Below are 22,281 nucleotides of genomic sequence, written 5' to 3'. Positions count from 1 at the left end.
TCGAACCTTTTGAGGATCTGAGGACCCATGCCAAATCTTTTTAGTTTCCTGAGGGGGAATAGGCATTGTCGTGCCCTCTTTAAGACTGTCTTGGTGTGTTTGGACCATTCTAGTTTGTTGGTGATGTGGATACCAAGGAACTTGAAGCTCTCAACCTGCTCCACTACAGCCCCGTCGTTGAGAATGGGGACGTGCTCGGTCCTCCTTTTCCTGTTTCCTGTAGTCCACAATCATCTCATTAGTCTTGGTTACGTTGAGGGATAGGTTGTTATTCTGGCACCACCTAGCCAGGTCTCTGACCTCCTCCCTTCCATAGGTCAGCACAGACCTTGGGTCAGTTTAGTCTCAAGTGGGTTAAGGCTCAGATTAAGCTGATTTTATAGCAGCTCTTAGGAACATCTTATGTGTAGCATCATAGGAGAAGAGGGGAGAGGGGATGTTGATAGGGATTAATGGACAGGGAAAGAGTGGTGGATGATGGTGGTAAGTAGGTAGAGGGATGGAGAGAGGGGGTGGAGGGATGGAGAGCGAGAGGGGGTGGAGGGATGGAGAGCGAGAGGGGGTGGAGGGATGGAGAGCGAGAGGGGGGGGTAGAGGGATGGAGAAAAGGATGTGGAGCAGATTTACGGGAGATGGAAAGAGGATTGTGATAGGGCTGAATGAAGCAGGGGAGAGAGCGGGAAGGAGAGTGGTGGATGATTGTGGTAGGAAGGGGGGGTAGATGGATGGATGGAGAGAGAGATGCAGGTATGAAGGGAGAGAGAAGGAATGGGGAAGCCTACTTATGAGAGATGGAAAGAGGATGTTGATAGGGATGAATGGACAGGTCGAGCGGGAAGGAGAGTGGTGGATGGCGGCTGGAGAAGGAGAGAGAGAGGGATTCAGGATTGTGGTAGAGTGAGGGAGAAGACTTATCTGAGAGGACAGCTCCGCTGGACAGTGCACTGTTTTCTAAAGGCTCACTGTGTGATATTTACAGCCGTCCTTCAGCTTTTTTTATTTGTCTTTTTTTATTACGGAGTGGGCCTTTAAAGCTCTGGAAAGAGGGCTCCGGGAAAATAACATTGACTCATATACTCAAAGGAATAATCTCCTTTAAAAAAAACACCCGGAAATTGTATTTTTATATATGACTTTTTAATTTGCCTATCTCTAAAAAAAGGAAATAGTTCCTCTGAAGTGTTTCACAGCAGTAGGCCACATCCCTGGCTAGTGGATTTTCTTCCCGCTAGACATTGCTTCCTTATCTTTTAGTGAACTGCACACTATGCTTGTTATCTTGTGTGGACTTAAAGAATTTGTCGCAGTAATAAAGTACACCGGACTCAATTCTGCTCGCTTGGCGGAACACTGTTCTTGTCCATTTCCAGCCACGGCTACTGTGATATTGTTCTCTCTGGTTAAAGTTGTCACAATGTGTTGGGCATTGCATGCACATACACACCACAGTACACAGGCACACAGTACAAATCACATTTTATTCCTCACATGCTTGTTTAACAACAGGTGTAGACTAATAGTGAAATGACTACTGATGGTCCAACAGAGTTCAAGATAGAAATATTGCAAATAGAAATATTGACATGAGGAATAAATACACAGTGAATAACAAGAACGAGTAAAAGTAACATGGCTATATACCGGGAGTACCAGGCAGTAACATGGCTATATACCGGGAGTACCAGGCAGTAACATGGCTATACACCGGGAGTACCAGGCAGTAACATGGCTATACACCGGGAGTACCAGGCAGTAACATGGCTATATACCGGGAGTACCAGGCAGTGACATGGCTATATACCGGGAGTACCAGGCAGTGACATGGCTATATACCGGGAGTACCAGGCAGTGACATGGCTATATACCGGGAGTACCAGGCAGTGACATGGCTATATACCGGAAGTACCAGGCAGTAACATGGCTATATACCGGGAGTACCAGGCAGTAACATGGCTATATACCGGGAGTACCAGGGAGTGACATGGCTATATACCGGGAGTACCAGGCAGTGACATGGCTATATACCGGGAGTACCAGGCAGTGACATGGCTATATACCGGGAGTACCAGGCAGTAACATGGCTATATACCGGGAGTACCAGGCAGTAACATGGCTATATACCGGGAGTACCAGGCAGTAACATGGCTATATACCGGGAGTACCAGGCAGTAACATGGCTATATACCGGGAGTACCAGGCAGTAACATGGCTATATACCGGGAGTACCAGGCAGTAACATGGCTATATACCGGGAGTACCAGGCAGTAACATGGCTATATACCGGGAGTACCAGGCAGTAACATGGCTATATACCGGGAGTACCAGGCAGTGACATGGCTATATACCGGGAGTACCAGGCAGTGACATGGCTATATACCGGGAGTACCAGGCAGTGACATGGCTATATACCGGGAGTACCAGGCAGTGACATGGCTATATACCGGAAGTACCAGGCAGTAACATGGCTATATACCGGGAGTACCAGGCAGTAACATGGCTATATACCGGGAGTACCAGGCAGTAACATGGCTATATACCGGGAGTACCAGGCAGTAACATGGCTATACACCGGGAGTACCAGGCAGTAACATGGCTATATACCGGGAGTACCAGGCAGTAACATGGCTATATACCGGGAGTACCATGCAGTAACATGGCTATATACCGGGAGTACCAGGCAGTAACATGGCTATATACCGGGAGTACCAGGCAGTAACATGGCTATATACCGGGAGTACCAGGCAGTAACATGGCTATATACCGGGAGTACCAGGCAGTAACATGGCTATACACCGGGAGTACCAGGCAGTAACATGGCTATACACCGGGAGTACCAGGCAGTAACATGGCTATATACCGGGAGTACCAGGCAGTGACATGGCTATATACCGGGAGTACCAGGCAGTGACATGGCTATATACCGGGAGTACCAGGCAGTGACATGGCTATATACCGGGAGTACCAGGCAGTGACATGGCTATATACCGGAAGTACCAGGCAGTAACATGGCTATATACCGGGAGTACCAGGCAGTAACATGGCTATATACCGGGAGTACCAGGGAGTGACATGGCTATATACCGGGAGTACCAGGCAGTGACATGGCTATATACCGGGAGTACCAGGCAGTGACATGGCTATATACCGGGAGTACCAGGCAGTAACATGGCTATATACCGGGAGTACCAGGCAGTAACATGGCTATATACCGGGAGTACCAGGCAGTAACATGGCTATATACCGGGAGTACCAGGCAGTAACATGGCTATATACCGGGAGTACCAGGCAGTAACATGGCTATATACTGTAGATAGGGGTAAAGTGATTGTGCGTGCTGGGATGTCAGTGTAAGTACAGTGCCTTCAGAAAGTTCACACACCCCTTGACTTTTTCCACATTTTGTTGAATTTAAAATGGATTATATTGAGATATTTTGTCACAGGCCTACACACAGTACCCCGTAATGTCATTAGTATAATTATGTTTTACTTTTTTATTTTATTTATTTTTTTACAAATTAATACAAATTATAAAGTCTTAGTAAGTTTAGGAGTAAAATGATGCCTAACAAGTCACATAGACTCTGTGTGCAATAATAGTGTTTAACATGATTTTTGAATGACTACCTCATCTCTGTACCACACACATACAAATCTCTGTAAGGTCCCTGAGTCGGGCACTGAATTTCTAACACAGATTCAACCACAAGCACACCTATTGGTAGAAGGGTAAAAAAAAAAAAAAATATCCCTTTGAGCATACTTTGGATGGTGTATCAATACATCCAGTCACTACATAGATACAGGCATCTTTCTGAAATTAGTTGCCGGAGAGGAAGGAAACTGCTCAGGGATTTCACCATGAGCTCAATGGTGACTTTAAACCAGTTAGAGTTTAATGGGTGTGATCGGAGAAAACTGTGGATGGATCAACAACATTGTAGTTACTCCACAATACTAACCGAATTGACAAGTGAAAAGAAGGAAACCTGTACAGAATAAAATTATTCCAAAACATGCATCCTGTTTGCAACAAGGCACTAAAGCAATAATTTCACGCAAAAAAATGTGTTGAAGCAATGAACTTTTTATCCTGAATACCAAGTGTTATGTTTGGGGTAAATCTAAAAGATAACATTACTGAGTAACACTCCATATTTTCAAGCATAGTGGTGACTGCATCATGTTATGGGTAGGCTTGTAATCGTTAAGGACTAGGGAGTTTTTCAGGATAAAAAAAGAAACAAGCACAGTCAAAATTCTAGAGGAAAATCTGGTTGTCTGCTTTCCACCAGACACTGGAAGAAGAATTCAGCAGGACAATAACCTAAATCACAAGGCCAAATCTACGCTGGAGTTGCTTGCCTAGAAGACGGTGACTGTTCCTGAGTGGCCGAGTTAGTTTACTCTTAAATCTGCTTAAATCTATGGCAAGACTTGAAAATGGTTGTCTAGCAATGATCAACAACCAATTTGACTAATAATGGGCAAATATTGTACAATCATGTTGTGCAAACCTCTTAGAGACTTACCCAGAAAGATTCACATTTGTAATCGCTGCCAAAGTTAATTCTAACATGTGGGGTGTGGATATTTCAGTATTTCATTTTCACTGAAGTTGCGAAGATTTCTAAAAAATATGTTTTCACTTTGTCGTTATGGGCTATTGTGTGTATCAATTTTGAATTCAGGCTGTAACACAACAACATGTGGAGTGAGTCAAGGGGTATGAATACTTTCTTAAGGCACTATGTTTGAGTGTGTGGGTACATTCCAGCTAGAGTTGGTGCAAAAAATGGTCAATGCAGGTAGTCCAAGTAGCCATTTGATTAGCTATTTAGCATTACACCACAGGAGGTTGGTGGCAACTTAATAGGGAAGGACGGGCTCGTGGTAATGACTGGAGCAGAATTAGTGGAATGATATCAAAGACATGGTTTGATGCCATTCCATTTGCTCCGTTCCAGCCATTATTATTAGCCGTCCTCCCCTCAGCAGCCTCCACTACAGTACACAGGCAAACACAATATCCAAGAATAAAACGGCCCTAGAAGGAAGTGCCTTCAACATTTCCTGCGCTTGAGTGTTTGATTAACCAAACATTAAAGACTTTTGTGTCTGCACATTTCCCTTAGATGTGAATGCCGGTTTAAGTGTTTGTCTGTGCATGTGTGGTATATGTGTTTTGCCTGTGCATGTGTTCATTCCTAAGTGTGTAAGATGTGTGCATGTCTATGGCAGAGAGAGCCACACACACTTGCCCATGTCAAGTAGCTGGGTCTGACAGAGAGGCAGGGCGGAGGGGGCGGGAGGAGAGATGGATGGGGTAGAGAGAGGTGGAGACGACGGCGTGTCTCCTGTATGCCAGGTCACTTGTTATGAACCATCACTTTATTCTACCCTGCTCTGGTGAACAGAGAGAAAGGCAATTGGCTGCAGACATTATCACAAATAACATACCAGTAGAGCTGTGTGATATGGACAAAAATCCATATCGCAATACATTTCCTCAATTGTCCCATTTACAATCACCCATATGTGACCGACCGGCTCAAATCGGTTTTATGTAGCAAAATTTGAAATGTTTTTTTTTTTACACTGGATTAAAGTAGAGACCCAGAGCTAGAAAATGATACATCATACACTACAGTTGAGGAACAATGGGAAAGTAATTCTGCTTTGAAAGTGGATAAACTTGTCAACTCACTTTTGAGTTGGCCTTTGAATATTTTGGTACCTACTGGAGAGCTCTCCTTTGTCTACAGCCATTCAGCATTGTTCACACCCTCTTGAGCCAACCCCACCCATCTCTTTTTAGAGTCACATGTGAGGTCATGTGCTAAACAGTGAGTAGTGTAGTAAAGATGAAGTGGTAAAAGTAGTAGCCTACAAAAACAACAAAATTCCAGGTGAACAGAAAGTGTCCGGGTAAAAAATATGTCGCTTACCAAGGTAAACTTGTCTAAAATGACGATGTGAAAGAAATGCAATAACTCCCAGCCACATCTTGCCAAGTGGATGGGTCTCTACATAAAAAAACATGTTGCAATGTATATACTTTGGTATGTTTAGTTGAATGGAAAATGTAGTTTTGAATAGGTAATTGCTTAATTAGTGTTAATTGTTCTGAGGGGAGGGGCTACCCCTACAAAGGAGCCTCTCTTTCAGTTCATGGAGAGGCATTTTGGATTGAGCTGTGGATGGGGTAGCATTGTTTTTAGCTGTCCCATAAGGTATGTGTTTGATGGCAGTACTGTTTTTGTTCCAGAATCACTATGTAAATAAACACCCTGAAGCACAGAATAACTTTTGCGGCTCCGCCATCTTTTTATTTTGAGGTTAGGTTTTCCAGTTTAGCCTTCTGGCCTACTCTACGTGACAGTATGATTGTTCCATGACCTCATTGCAAAATTATTCATGGTTATAATGATCTTAAAATGACACCTTACGGTGGTCTGGAGCAATGAAGCCGTGACGCTGTGGGTACCTCTAAGTCCCGCAGTGTAAGCTCGCAACTTTTAAAGGAGGAACGACTATTTTGTAATTTGGCTATTTTTAACTAGTGGTAATAGAATCGCATATCTTTGTGTTCCTTAATTTAGGTACAGTTGTTTCTCCATTCAGGGTTTTTTCCTGGATCAAAAGGGGTTTAGGTGGTGGGCGCGGTAATGGGTGCAGTCAGCCTGTCGACACGGCTTATTTTGAGAGAACATTTTAGAGGCCCCCCCATATTCACGGTCTAGAGACATAAACTAGTGAAGACATAAACTATGAAATAACACATACGCAATCACGTAGTAACCAAAGTAGCCACCCTTTGCCTTGATGACAGCTTTGCACACTCTTGGCATTCTCTCAACCAGCTTCACCTGGAATGCTTTTTCAACAGTCTTGAAGGAGTTCACACTTGTTGGATGCTTTCCCTTCGCTCTGCGTTCCAACTCATCCCAAACCATCTCAATTGGGTTGAGGTCGGGTGATTGTGGAGGCCAGGTCATCTGATGCAGCACTCCATCACTCTCCTTCTTGGTCAAATAGCCCTTACACAGCCTGGAGGTGTGTTTGGTCATTGTCCTGTTGAAAAACAAATGATAGTCCCACTAAGTGCAAACCAGATGGGATGGCTTATCGCTGCAGAATGCTGTGGTAGCCATGCTGTTTTGATGTCTTCACTATTAGTTTACAATGCATAAAATAGTTCAAATATAAACCCTTGAATGAGTAGGTGTGTCCAATCTTTTGACTGGTATTCTACATATAAATATATATATTTTTTTTTTAATTTAGGCGGGCAGTAAAAACGATAACGCCCAACGTTTTCAATGGCAGAAAAAGCCCTGCCATGGAATGCTCTCAGAGTAGGATCTCTTTTAGAGGGTTGGTACCCTGGGTACTCTGATCTCAAACGGCTGTTTCCTCTCATGTCCAAACACATAAATCATCTGAAGTCTCCCCTCTTGCTCTGAGGCAGCTTAAGGAAGGCTGGAAAGCTCTGTCTGTCTGCTTTCAGACCAAAGGGGCTTTTCTCTCAATACCCAAGCTATCCAGAAATAGGCTCACCTGAAATTCTCCCTTTTTCTACCTCTCCAGTATTGGGTGGGCCACCTAAGTGTGTTTTTCGAGCTGCCTATGTCCAAAAAAACATTAATGACTTAAACCAGATATAAGGTACCTAGAAAAGATAATGGACCTATATATGTAAATAACAGATTCTAAAATTACAAAAATTATGCATTCAGGAGTATTTTTATGGCATGGGGCCCCCAATGATTTTATGAGTCAATCAGATAGCATAAGCTATGGCAAAAGGTGTAGGTTTGCAAGAAATCTGCTTTAAAACTGGAAGAAAAAATCTCAGCCTCATGGCAAAATGTGTAGAATTGCAGGCATTTTGCTTTGAAACTGCTGAATGTTATCTCCATCACATGAGCACATGAGGAAATTCGCTTTAAAACGGAGGCACCAATTTTATCCAGAAAAAACCTCTTGTTCTCTCTCTCTTGTTCTCTCCCTCTCGTTCCCTCTCTCTCATATAGTGGCTAGGAGATGAGTTCCACACACACTCACTCGTTCATTTGTTCTCTCTGTCACACACTCACTCATGCTCTTTCCCTCTGTTCAACACACAATGATAGTTTCTCTCTGCCCCAAACAACCCCCCCCCCCCACAACCCTCAGGCTCTGTGTGCATAGGTCACTGAGTAATGAAGATTAATGTCAAGGATTGGACTGTCAGACCCTCCTCTCATGTTTGACAAAATTAGAGCCCTGGCAACATTAATCAAGTATTTTATTCTACTGCTGAACACTGTCTCCTCCCCTGTGTCTCCCGGCCAGGTATTGGAGGGTTTATGGTCCGCCAGAGAAGCAGGACGGGACAAGGCATAGCCAAACGATCCCTAACCAGGAAAGACTCGACGTGGTCGTTACCTGAGAACCCAATGTGCAAAGAGGAGGGTAAGGACAATGGAATCGTCCCAAAAGTGCAAATCCCACCCATCTGGCACTCTACGCAGAATCAATCACTTAACCCAGTAAAAAGCGGGTTCCCAGAATGTTACTTTGAGGTTGTGACCTCCTGTCGGTGTGTTGCAGGGTGGAACGAGACAGAGAGTACTCCAGTGGAGGAGACCCCACCGGTGCCTGAATGTCAGGAGAAAGTCAAGAAAAGATACCGCAAAAAGAAAACCAAACTGGAAGAGGAGTTCCCTTCATACCTGCAGGTGACTTTCAGTCTCATGTACACTAATGATATCAGTTTTGATCTACAATGTTCACTTTAATTATGTTATCATGCATACACTGTCTTATAAAGCTATTTATATGAAAAGGTCACCGGTGAAGTATGCATTAAGTCATCTAATCAGCACAAAGGTGCTAGTGTGGCTACATGATGTCGGTCCAATGCAGCCGTTTCTATCTCAATATCAAATCATTTCTGGATAACAATTAAGGTACCTTACTGTGATTGTTTTCATTCAATTAAAATGCTAAAGAAACAACTTCTCAAGCTATCATTTTGCTAGGACTGTCTGGGAGTGGTCTGAGTGGGGAGGGTAAACTGAAAACTAGCTGTTATTGGCAGAGAGGTCTTTCTTTTTGGTCTATTAACTAATTTACCACCTGATGATGTCGCCAGGCAGGCCAAAACTCCATCCCACCAAAACAGGCTGACATTTCATGCAGCCTTTTCAAATCGCTCTTACACTAAAAGGGCATTAGCATAATTTTCACAAATGGACAGTTTTATTCCAACCTCATACTGTGTACAAAACATTAGGAACACCTGCTCTTTCCATGACATAGACCAGGTGAAAGCTATGATCCCTTATTGATGTCAGCTGTTAAATCCACTTCAATCAGTATAGATGAAGGGGAGGAGACAGGTTAAACAAGTATTTTTAAACTTTGACACAATTCAGACAAGGATTGTGTATGTGTGCCATTCAGATGGTGAATAGGCAAGACGGAAGTACCTTTGAACAGGGTATGGTAGTAGGTGCCAAGTACACTAGTTTGAGTGTCAAGAACTGCAACACTGCTGGATATGTCACGCTCAACAGTTGCCCGAGTGTATCAAGAATGGTTCCAAAGGACATCCAGCCAACTTGACAAAACTGTGGGACGCATTGGAGTCAACATGGGCCAACATCCCTGTGGAACGCTTTAGGCTGTTCTGAGGACAAAAGGGGGTGCAGCTCAATATTAGGAAGGTGTTCAGTGTATATTAAACACAGGAAAATCATGTTTTTGCCTGCACTGGACCTTTAATCGTGTTCTGTACCACATTAGAATTGTTAATATTCTATAGGACACCTGCCAAGCACTTAGTAGTAGCAACTATTTCCCCACCATACAAGTAGTATGCTGCCCCCTTCTAAGATGTATTACCTTCATGATTTACCAACAAATCCTCGGCATTTAAATGGCGTCTCGGAGAGATGTTGCCCTCTCTGTGCCACGCCTTTAAATGACCCAGTATGCTCAGCATTCGTGGGGGCAACCATGTGTTAAGAGCACCAGCTGTCACTATAGGCTTTCTTGTATGCTGCGCTTCAAAAATGAAACCTAAAGGTCCTCACCAGAGAAATGACTTTAATCAATTATTTAAATACCCGGCGCATTAGGCTTTTAATGTTTTACCACAGCGGGGAGCATTCACAACGATAGTTTTTGAGCAGTTAAATGTATTCGAAGTGCAGTTGACTTACTTAAACACATAGCAACCCAACCAGCCTTGCAGGTGATGATGTGTCGCTGTGTTCAGGCTCTGTGTGGTTGTATGTACCCTTGTCTCTGGGTGAGTGTGGGTTTATTAGGGCATTTGAGTTCTATTGGTTTATAGATATATATTGGTTTAGAGTGCAGGATCACATCCTATCCAAGACACATGGATTCCTACGGCTGCTAGATTTGACAAAACACAAAACACTAACACTACCTCACAAACCAGACCCACTACGTCTCCCTCAATGGCCACAGCTCAGACTCCGCTGCAGTTATACAGGGTGTACAAAGCCCTTCACCACCTTGGCCCCCCTTAACTCTCAGACCTTTTCCCCTACCACCCCGCACGCACACTCCGTTCCAACACAGTAGGCCACCTTGTCATCCCCAGGTCCAAGCTTCAGAGCTTCTGTGACAGGGCCTTCTCCAGGGTTGCTCCTCGGCTCTGGGACTCCCTCTCTCCGGCCAGCCGTAACGGAGTCATCACAATCTTTTAGTCCCTCCTAAAGCCCCAACTCTTTGACAAGCCCCCCCCCCCACACACACACACACACACAAAAGCAAAGAAATACACTTCTAAGACACTCCTCTCTCAATCTTAGCTCCACCCAATCCCACCCCTTACCCTAAACCGGGTTCATATCCAAATCCCTCCCCGTCCCCTGATACATCAGTCTTTCCCTTCTTTGAGCCCACCCCTCTCTTTATTCATGTTTTTGTTTACTCTGATGTTTTGTTTTTCTTTTCGTTTCTACAATTGTTAAGCGACTTCGGGTCCCTGAAAAGTGCTGTAGGTCTCCCATGTATTATTATTATTAGTGATGCACCCATATGACATTTTTGGCCGATGCAGATATCTGATATTTTACTTGACAAAAAAAACAGATACTGATAACCGATATTTAGAATTTTAGCTTCATTTTAAGCATTCTAGTACAGTTTAATAGTTAACACACACACATGGACGCAGCGGTCTAAGGCACTGCATCTCAGTGCAAGAGGCGTCACTACAGTCCCTGGTTCGAATCCAGGCTGTATTCCATCCGGCCGTGATTGGGAGTCCCATAGGGCGGCGCACAATTGGCCCAGCGTCATCTGGGCTGTCATTGTAAATAAATATTTGTTCTTAACTGACTAGTCTAGTTAAATAAAGGTTACACACACACCACACTGACCAAAAAGTTAATTTGTTGGCGTTTACGTATGTCCCCATTACCAGTTAAACATAATCAAAAACCTATTTCTTTCACTTACTTGCTGTGCTGTTTCGTCGTTTCATTCTCCACCAGGATTTCTATGGAACGCTGTTTGGGTCTTTGCATGTCAAAAAGATACACGTCAAATAACACTATTTGACGTGTCAAATAACACAACATAATCTGTTTCAGTAGCTACAGTTAGCTAGCTAACTATATAGCTAGGTGTCATCTAAAATAACCCTCATTTATAAGACAGTTCTTTTTTGAGTAATGGTGGTCGGACCCATCTATGTGAAGCTAGCCACAATAAGGATTAGGGACAATAGTGGACTTTGCGGTTAGCCTTCAAAATAAAAGTATGGTATAATTCCACTATTTGTATTAATTTGCATCACTGTCAATGACATACTTTAATTTTGAAGGCAAACCGCAAATTCCACTATTGTGCCTAATCATTATTGTGGCTAGCATCACAACACATAACACGTTCCCTAATTTTTATTGTCAACAAGATGCGGGCGTGGAGGTATGGTGTTTTCTTTAGAAGAAGCCATGCTGTCGAGATTTTCTGTCCTCTCGCTTGCTTCTCAAATGTGGCTTGCGCTGTGTCAGCTGCATGCACAAGTAGCCTGGCTAGCTTACTTCTTACTGCCCCCTTGAGAAGACAAGTAGCCTGGCTAGCTAACTACTGCCCCCTTGAAGACAAGTAGCCTGGCTAGCTTACTACTGCCCCCTTGAAGACAAGTAGCCTGGCTAGCTAACTACTGCCCCCTTGAAGACAAGTAGCCTGGCTAGCTTACTACTGCCCCCTAGAGAAGACAAGTTGCCTGGCTAGCTTACTACTGCCCCCTAGAGAAGACAAGTAGCCTGGCTAGCTTACTACTGCCCCCTAGAGAAGACAAGTTGCCTGGCTAGCTTACTACAGCCCCCTAGAGAAGACAAGTTGCCTGGCTAGCTTACTACTGCCCCCTAGAGAAGACAAGTAGCCTGGCTAGCTTACTACTGCCCCCTAGAGTTGACAAGTAGCCTGGCTAGCTTAGTACTGCCCCCTAGAGAAGATTCAGACAAATTGCTATACACACACAATCATCTCAATCCAAATATGACGTGAGACACATTTGAAAGAACTGAAAGTAACCAAAATTCTATTATCGAAATGTTTTTCATGTTCTAGTATCGAAAAAGTATATGCAGGTTATTGTTATCAGTGATTCTTGTGTTTCGAGTCAACTTTCTCTTTTTGTGGACCTATGAGTTGACTTGGTGCATCTTGATATGGCTGTGTTTCTCAGTTCCTATGTAACTGGGTTCCTCTCTCTAGAGAGAGTATATGCATGCAGCTCTGTAGCCATGTCGCTGTCGCATTAGACCCCTGGTGAATGCTTCCACTGTACACTCCTCACTCTTTCTGTATGCGTCTGGGTAATCCTGGAGTCTGGATAACCCCGGCGGCCGATAGAGCGCTGCCATACTGGAGTCTGGGCCGTTCCTCCTTTGGGGAACTATGTAACAGCAGCTTAGATCTCCAGGGAACCACTATAGGTTTTAGTCCCCACCACCTAGTGTCTGACTTCAGTCTGCTATTCCCACTCCAACTCAGAAAATTCGCGGGGAGTCCTGACTTTAATGGAAACCAGTGGGTTAGCAGTAGCATAGCCCGATATGACTTTGGTTCATTCGTGTTCAGCACGCATTTTACTTTCAAATACTTTGTTTGAATTGAGTAATAATTCAATAAATCCTTATTCATTTTCATTTCAATTCAAATCTAGAATTCATAACTGGATCCCACCTTCTGACACGGAGACAATTGTTTCTTGTTTTTGTTCTTGAAAGATAATTATGTTTTGTTCTGTATGTGTTCTCTCTGTTTTCTGTATTTCATTGACCGTGTGTTTGTGTGGTATATTACCAGGAGGCCTTCTTCGGGAAGGGGCTGCTGGACAAGAGCAAGCAGAGCAGGCAGGCAGGCCTGCTGACCACGGGGCTCTGTGAGGAGCTGCTGGACAAGTGCAAGCAGAGCAGTCAGGCAGGCCTGGTGACCACGGGGCTCTGTGAGGAGAGCCCAGGGGCCCATGCAGAGACCAAACCCCCCAGCGCCAGCTTCCTGGACCCCTTGTCAGACCCGCTGCTCAGTGCTACCTCCACCACCACACCCATCTCCAGCAAAGCAGGACTGCGTATGTTCACATCTCTCTTGCTCCTTATTAAAGATGAAAACGTTCTCTTTATCTCTCATACCCCCCATCATTCTCCACCCTGTCTGTTTGTTTTTGGTTCTCTTCTCCACGTCCACAATCATTTCAACTCTACTCCAACACGCTATGAACAGCGCTGCAAATTACCTACTAGGAACACACGTAGCGACAAGAACACACTGGATACTAGCAAAACAGAAGCTCTAGATTAACGTTTTTTCAGATTGCCTTCTGCGATATTAACAGCAGAGTTTGGTTTCCTATGTGGTTTTCAATAGACACGTTCACTTTCATAACAGCCTGTTTGTCTCTAGTGTCATGGGGGACACACTCGTCCACTCTGCTATATTCCCCCTCTTGTCATTTGTGGCAGAGGGAAGCACAGTAATAACTTGAAAGGTTTGCTTGTTTTGAGACATTCACCAGCTTTTAGTTTGACTACGGACCTTGGAAAGTTTTAGTTCTCTTAGATGTTACGGAAAACCATATACGCATATATATATACAGTTGAAGTCGGAAGTTTACATACACATTAGCCAAATACATTTAAACTCAGTTTTTCACAATTCCTGACATTTAGTAAAAATGCCCTGTTTTAGGTCAGTTAGGATCACCAGTTTATTTTAAGAATGTGAAATGTCAGAATAATAGTAGAGAGAATAATTTATTTCAGCTTTTGTTTTTCCCAGTGGGTCAGAAGTTTACTGTCATACCGCTCAGGAAAGAGACGCGTTCGATCTCCTAGAGATGAATGTACTTCGGTGCGAAAGTACAAATGAATCCCAGAACAACAGCAAAGGTCCTTGTGAAGATGATGGAAGAAACTAGTACAAAAGTATATATTTCCATAGTAAAACGAGTCCCATATCGATATAACCTGAAAGGCCGCTAAGCAAGGAAGAAGCCACTGCTCCAAAATCGACAAAAAAGCCAGACTACGGTTTGCAACTGCACATGGGGACAAAGATCCTACTTTTTGGAGAAATGTCCTCTGGTCTGATGAAACAAAAATATAACTGTTTGGCCATAATGACCATTGTTATGTTTGGAGGAAAAACACCATCCCAACCGTGACGCACGGGGGTGGCAGCACATCATGTTGTGGGGGTGCTTTGCTGCAGGAGGGACTGGGGCACTTCACAAAATAGATGGCATCATTAGGGAGGAAACTTATGTGGATATATTGAAGCAACAGCTCAAGACATCAGTCAGGAAGTTAAGCTTGGTCGCAAATGGGTCTTCCAAATGGACAATGACCACAAGCATACTTCCAAAGTTGTGGCAAAAATGGCTTAAGGACAACAAAGTCAAGGTATTGGAGTGACCATCACAAAGCCCTGACCTCAATCCTATAGAAAATTTGTGGGCAGAACTGAAAAGGCGTGTGCGAGCAAGGAGGCCTACAAACCTGACTCAGTTACACCAGCTCTGTCAGGAGGAATGGGCCAAAATTCACCAAACGTATTGTGGGAAGCTTGTGGAAGGCTATCTGAAACATTTGACCCAAGTTAAACAATTTAAAAGCAATGCTACCAAATACTAATTGGGTGTATGAAAACTTCTGACCCATTGGGAATGTGATGAAAGAAATAAAAGCTGACATAAATAATTCTCTCTACTATTATTCCGACATTTCACCTTCTTAAAATAAAGTGTGTCCCTAACTGACCTAAGACAGGGATTTTTTACTAGGATTAAATGTCAGGAATTGTGGAAAAACTAAGTTTAAATGCATTTGTCTAAGGTGTATGTTAACTTCCGACCTCAACTGTATATCGTCTATATCTCCAGCCAATACCGAGGATCCCTTAGTGGACCTTTCGGAAGTCCTGAGCACGGATGCAGATCTCCTGGGAATGCTGTCGGATGATCTGGTGAAGTCTGGGCACAACTCAGGTAGACCCCTCCCCTGCCCTCCTCCAAAATGTCTGCCTCCACTTCCTTTCTTCTCTGCCCACTCACACACACTCTCCTTGTCGCTAGCAAGGTCAACTCTATAAACAAGCACCTGTGACATTTCTCTGTTGCATCTTTACTCATCATTTTGCATTTTCTTTCACTTGTATAGTTTTGTACTTCGAGTAATACTCTTGGTTTGCAGTACCTCCTGTCTGTGTCCATTGATTTTGGTTTGCTTTTGAACAGTTTTCTTGAAATGCACATCTTGATGCCTGCATAATGGAGTGACATAACACTCCTCATAGACGAGGGTTAATAACAACCAGAACTGGGTTCAAATTGTATTTGTTTTCTTTCAAATGTGTTGAGTGTTTGTTTAAAAAAAAAACGTTGGTTACATTGTACCAGACAAGCTCATTCAAGCATTTGTATGAGTTCCGATACTATTTGAACCCAGGCCTGTGTTAGGACTCGTGTCGTGATGGTTGGTTTTATGTCACTACTATTGTGGTGTAGCATCACAGAGGGCTGCTTCAAGTAAAGTGTTAGCATAGCATTTTATCACACCTGCTTTTCTCCCCCTCAGTTTATAATCCTCTGGTTTTGGGTTCCTGTAGGTCTTGATTTATGCCCTTTCCAAGTCGACTGCTCTTCCTCTCCGTTTGGTAAGAGACGTCCTCGGGCCCGTCTGGCCTCTTAGGAGCAGACCTGCCACCCCTCCCCTTCTCCCACTTTTGGGATGCTTTGGGACCCCATCCCCTCTAACACTTTCTACGCTCTCTGCATTTTTTCATGTCCTTCCTTCTCTGCGCTCCCCATTTTCTCACTCTGTAGCACTGTACAGTCTTTTTGACTAACTACTGTGATTTTACAACCACTCACCAATCTGCATGTCTATTGACCAATCTATAGACTGTTGAGTGATATTCTGTGGAAAAAAAGGGCTGGAGGTGAAAGTGATGAGTTGCTCTTTTAAATAATGTTGTTTAATACAAATGTCATAACTTTAATATACTTCATTTGGTTTCTTCATGAAAAACCTGGGTTATATACCTGAGGTTTAGCAAAAAGCTGACCACACACACGGCTATAAACTTTTGTTTTCATTTGATGTGTTTTAGTGCTTTCTATCTCCTCACCCCAGCTGAGTTTGTTGAGTATGGGTTTCAAAGTCTGATCTTCCTCTAGTCATAGAATGTAACAAAGCTTGAACTATAAATTACTCCACGTTCCATGGAGCTGAGTAGCAAAGAAAACCTTGCCATCTTGGGAAATTAGATTTTATTTTTTCTATGTGGTCTCGAGTCGGCATTGTTTCACAATGTATTTCATCTATCCTGTTTTTCAGTGTTGTATAGTGATTTTTTCTTTGTTTTTCACCCTTGTATTATAGATTATTTGAGAATGCCTGAAGGCCCCAAAACAGATAAAACAATGTTTTACCTTTATCCTTCATTCCTTACCTTCAGCACCATATGCAGTAGCTGCAGTCTCCATGTACTTTGTTTCTTCCCATATATCAAGTTAATTCAAGGTCACAAGCGAAGTAGCTTTTCCCAACAAAAATAAATTAAAAAGAAGCAAACTAGTCGAGAGTGCACCACAGTAAAATGTGCGTTGACCTCGGACCCCCCTCCGATGTTGACGACTGAGGTTATGATGATTAATCATTGCAGTCTCCCAGAACTATTTTCATTGATTAAGCCCTTGTCTACTCTAATGTGGGCAGTATGGGAACTGATTATGGAGGCAGTGTGGCTATTTTTTAAGGGACGGCTGCTCCGCGCCCCTCCCACACCTCTTTCCACACTCAGTCGAGCAGGCAACACAAATTAGTTTGTCGTTATACTTAGAAGATTGAATTACGGGAAGACAAAGAAAAAAAAACAAGCGTTGGGGGGTATATAATATATAATGAGGTCATGTTCAGTTTATTTTACCACCATGACATGAAGGATCAGCTCTGTCTTCTCTCTCGTTCCTCTCTCGCTTCTCTCTCCTCTCTCTCGCTCCTCTCACTCTCCTCACTCTCCTCTCTCTCGCTCCTCTCACTCTCCTCTCTCTCGCTCCTCTCACTCTCCTCTCTCTCGCTCCTCTCACTCTCCTCTCTCTCGCTCCTCTCACTCTCCTCTCTCTCGCTCCTCTCACTCTCCTCTCTCTCGCTCCTCTCACTCTCCTCTCTCTCGCTCCTCTCACTCTCCTCTCTCTCGCTCCTCTCACTCTCCTCTCTCTCGCTCCTCTCACTCTCCTCTCTCTCGCTCCTCTCTCGCTCCTCTCACTCTCCTCTCTCTCGCTCCTCTCACTCTCCTCTCTCTCGCTCCTCTCACTCTCCTCTCTCTCGCTCCTCTCACTCTCCTCTCTCTCGCTCCTCTCACGCTCCTCTCTCTCGCTCCTCTCACGCTCCTCTCTCTCGCTCCTCTCACGCTCCTCTCTCTCGCTCCTCTCACGCTCCTCTCTCTCGCTCCTCTCTCGCTCCTCTCACTCTCCTCTCTCTCGCTCCACTCTCGCTTCTCTCTCGCTTCTCTCTCTCCTCTTCTCTCTCTCGTTCCTCTCTCGCTTCTCTCACTCTCTCACTCTCTCCTCTCGTCTCTTCTCTCTTTTTCTTCCTCCTCTCTGAAATGGCTCGTGAGGGGGCTAGTGTCGATTTATTTTTGTTACATAAAAGTGGACTATGGGTGGGTATGCCCGCGTGTGTATGTGACCACCCTCTCCTCACCATCCTCTTCTGCCATCTGCTAGCTGGTCTGGACATGGACCCCATACCTGATGATCCCACTGGGCCCTGTCAGGGCTCGGCAGGCCGGGGGCCCAGGGCTCTACAGGAGGAGCCTCTGGACGTCATCCTGAGCCCAGAACTGGACAAAATGGTCGCAGATGGTAAGGCGGCCTTGTTGAATTCTGTCTGTCTTCCAGAGATCTGTATATAATGATTATATTCTCATGTCTCCACCCTAACAATGGGAGTTGTCCCAAAGGCAGGCGACAAGCTTAGGTCGAAAATAACCCATTGAAATGTATTGGGCTTATTTTGGACAGATTTTGTCGAGAGTGAAACCTCTGGCTTTGCCTCTTCCTTTCTGTGCACACTCGGTGTCATTGGTGAAGAGCAGAGGTTTACATATCCAGTCCTCCAAGGCTTCAGTGTCTGTTTCCTCTTGTCTCACTGATCTATTTGACGTATGTTAGTGTGTGACTCTCTGGCCTAAATGGTTTCCCAGCTCGACATCAGTACATAGATTCAGGGTCGGTTTCCGAGACACGTCTATAAAGCTGGACTAGGCTTAATCTGTGTCTGGGAAACTGGCCCTAAAAGTCACTCGTGAGAAATGTCTTTCTTCTTAGAGTTGCGTGCCTCTGTTGATGATTGTGGTCTTTATCCACCACATGGAACAACTGCTGTGTATAGAAGGCATTGGTGGTCAAATCACATCCCACATTGCAAAATCATGGAACACTAAGTAAATAATGTTTGCTCAGTTTAACTGAAGTTCCCGCAAAGTATCAGTGTTGACAAATAGGGAGGTCAACCTTATTCCCTAGGCAGAGATTTACCCGCCTGACTTGCTCCCTGTGTGTTATAACTGCTTAGCGGCTTCCTGGCTCTGTCAAAACCAATGTCTGGCCTAACACATTGACGCATAACCAAATCCATGCCGGTTTTAGTTGAGGTTGTTGTGCATTCCTCAGACTTGCAATTGAGCTACACCCCATCTGATGAAATTCTATGTTTGATCCCCAGGATTTGTTAACTGGCTTGCTTGGTTCAATCAAACTAGCACAGAGGATAAAGTGTATAACATTGCAGCAATGTAATATGCATTACTTTTCTTTTTTTCAGGTGCAATTCTCAGTAAGCTCTACAAAATCCCAGGTTTGTGGTTTTGATTATATAAGTCTAACCTAGAGTTTTCAAAAGGTTGTTCATTCATTTGTATGTCAGAGATGATCAGTTCCATAGAATTCAAAGATAACCGTGAAACATTCAATCACCACCTGTTGATGATGGTTTAAAGTATGTGCGTGAACGCTATTTATTTCATTGCTGTCGCCCTCTACAGAGCTGGAGGGTAAAGACGTGGAGGACCTCTTCACAGCGGTCCTGAGTCCCAGCACCAGCCAGCCTCCACAGCTGCCTCACCCCCAACCGGCCCACCCTGGGCCCAATGTACCTAGAGCCGTGGCCATTCCAAACCCAGGTACCACCACCACCTCAAGCCTCTTGGAGAATTGCATTTGGTTGCTGGGAATTTAAATGAACACAGCAAAAAAAAGAAACGTCCTCTCACTGTCAACTTGTGTTTATTTTCAGCAAATGTAACGTGTAAATACGTGACTAGCAGAAATTGAATAATGTTTCCCTGAACAAAAGGGCGGGTTAGTATCTGGTGTGGCCACCAGCTGCATTAAGTACTGCAGTGCATCTCCTCCTCATGGACTGCACCAGATTTGCCAGTTCTTGCTGTGAGATGTTACCCCACTCTTCCATCAAGGCACCTGCAAGTTCCTGGACATTTCTGGGGGGAATGGTCCTAGCCCTCACCCTCCAATCCAACATGTCCCAGACTTGCTCAATGAGATTGAGATCCGGGCTCTTCACTGGCCATGGCAGAACACTGACATTCCTGTCTTGCAGGAAATCACACACAGAACGAGCAGTATGGCTGGTGGCATTGTCATGCTAGAATGAGCCTGCAGGAAGGGTACCACATGAGGGAGGAGGATGTCTTCCCTGTAACGTACAGTGTTGAAATTGCCTGCAATGTCAACAAGCTCAGTCCGATGATGCTGTGACACACTGCCCCAGACCATGACGGACCCTCCACCTCCAAATCGATCCCGCTCCAGAGTACAGGCCTCGGTGTAACGCACATTCCTTTGACGATAAATGTGAATCCGACCATCACCCCTGGTGAGACAAAACCGCAACTCGTCAGTGAAGAGCACTTTTTGGCAGTCAAATCAAACGTTATTTGCCACGCGCAAATAATACAACAAATGTAGATGAAATGCTTACGGTACTTTTACAAGCCCTTAACCAACAGTGCAATTAAAGAAGAAAATATTTACAAAGTAGGCTAAAATAAAAAGTAATAAGAAAAAGTAACACAATAACAATAACGAGGCTATACACATCACTTACATCCTGTCTGGTCCAGCGACGGTGGGTTTGTGCCCATAGGCTACGTTGTTGCCGGTGATGTCTGGTGAGGAACTGCCTTACAACAGGCCTACAAGCCCTTAGTCCAGCCTCCTGGTGTAACTCGGGCAGTTGTTGCCATCCTGTACCTGTCCCACAGGTGTGATGTTCAGATGTACCGATCCTGTGCAGGTGTTGTTACACGTGGTCTGCCACTGCGAGGACGATCAGCTGTCCATCCTGTCTCCCTGTAGCGCTGTCTTAGGCGTCTCACAGTATGGACATTGCAATTTATTGCCCTGGCCACATCTGCAGTCCTCATGCTTCCTTGCAGCATGGCTAAGGCACGTTCACGCAGAGACCCTGGGCATCTTTCTTTTGGTGTTTTTCAGAGTTAAGTTTTCATAAATGTGACCTTAATTGCCTATTGTGTGTAAGCAGTTAGTGTCTTAACGACCGTTCCACAGATGCATGTTCATTAATTGTTTATGGTTCATTGAACAAGAATGGGAAACAGAGTTTTTAAACCCTTTACAATGAGGATCTGTGGATTTTTACAAATTATCTTTGAAAGAAGGGGTCCTGAAAAAGGACGTATCTTTTTTTGCTGAGTTTATAATCAACTATTGATTGTGGAAATCAATCTATAAGAATGAATTGATATGAGCATTGATTTATATGAATATAATGTTCACATAATCAACAGGACATGCAGATGTATTTCTGGAACTACTTCTCCGACATCGTCTCTATGCTCTCTGTTGCAGGCGACCATGGAATGTTTCCCCGCATGCCAATGATAAACGGCATGATGGGGCCCAACCCTCACTTTCCTCCAACTCCCATGATGCCCGGCAGCACAGGCCCATGTGGCCTGGGAAACTTCTCGCCCATTCACAGAATGCCTTTCCCAGACAAGATTAGGTAAGAGCAGGGAGCTGTCTATCCATTACTAGAGCATTGCTTTCATCTGCTCAAAGACAATCAATTGGATTTTGTTATTAACTTGCCTCGTGATAATTGGATGTTGTGTTATTAACTTGCCTCGTGATAATTGGATGTTGTGTTATTAACTTGCCTCGTGATAATTGGATGTTGTGTTATTAACTTGCCTCGTGATAATTGGATGTTGTGTTATTAACTTGCCTCGTGATAATTGGATGTTGTGTTATTAACTTGCCTCGTGATAATTGGATGTTGTGTTATTAACTTGCCTCGTGATAATCGGATGTTGTGTTATTAACTTGCCTCGTGATAATTGGATGTTGTGTTATTAACTTGCCTCGTGATAATTGGATGTTGTGTTATTAACTTGCCTCGTGATAATCGGATGTTGTGTTATTAACTTGCCTCGTGATAATTGGATGTTGTGTTATTAACTTGCCTCGTGATAATTGGATGTTGTGTTATTAACTTGCCTCGTGATAATTGGATGTTGTGTTATTAACTTGCCTAGTTATTATTTTTTACTATGTTATCCTTCATTGTTTTGGCTCCAATGTATACAGTTCACTTTAACCAAATTTTTCCTGACGTCTGCTCACTTGTTAGCTTTCATATCTCAATCAAAAAGTGTAATGTCATTTTTATACTATAGCCCTTTTTAAATGATAATTTGCTTC

The 22,281-nt window shown here is 44.0% G+C and overlaps 1 protein-coding gene across 1 annotated transcript in view; it reads left to right on the top strand.

Moving 5' to 3' along the window:
* Positions 1–22,281, top strand: part of LOC115104488 (histone-lysine N-methyltransferase 2C-like) — a 264,974-nt gene that overhangs the window by 213,834 nt on the left and 28,859 nt on the right. The window contains 9 exon segments of the mRNA XM_065006980.1: positions 8,337–8,456; positions 8,595–8,722; positions 13,341–13,605; positions 15,415–15,519; positions 16,140–16,187; positions 18,262–18,399; positions 19,361–19,393; positions 19,581–19,718; positions 21,427–21,583. Coding sequence (XP_064863052.1) covers positions 8,337–8,456; positions 8,595–8,722; positions 13,341–13,605; positions 15,415–15,519; positions 16,140–16,187; positions 18,262–18,399; positions 19,361–19,393; positions 19,581–19,718; positions 21,427–21,583 — 1,132 coding nt within the window.

This window comes from Oncorhynchus nerka, linkage group LG22 (genome assembly GCF_034236695.1).
Source record: "Oncorhynchus nerka isolate Pitt River linkage group LG22, Oner_Uvic_2.0, whole genome shotgun sequence".
NCBI lineage: Eukaryota > Metazoa > Chordata > Actinopteri > Salmoniformes > Salmonidae > Oncorhynchus > Oncorhynchus nerka.
The sequence above is the reverse complement of the archived record's forward strand: the minus strand, read 5'-3'. Positions and strand labels throughout refer to the sequence as shown.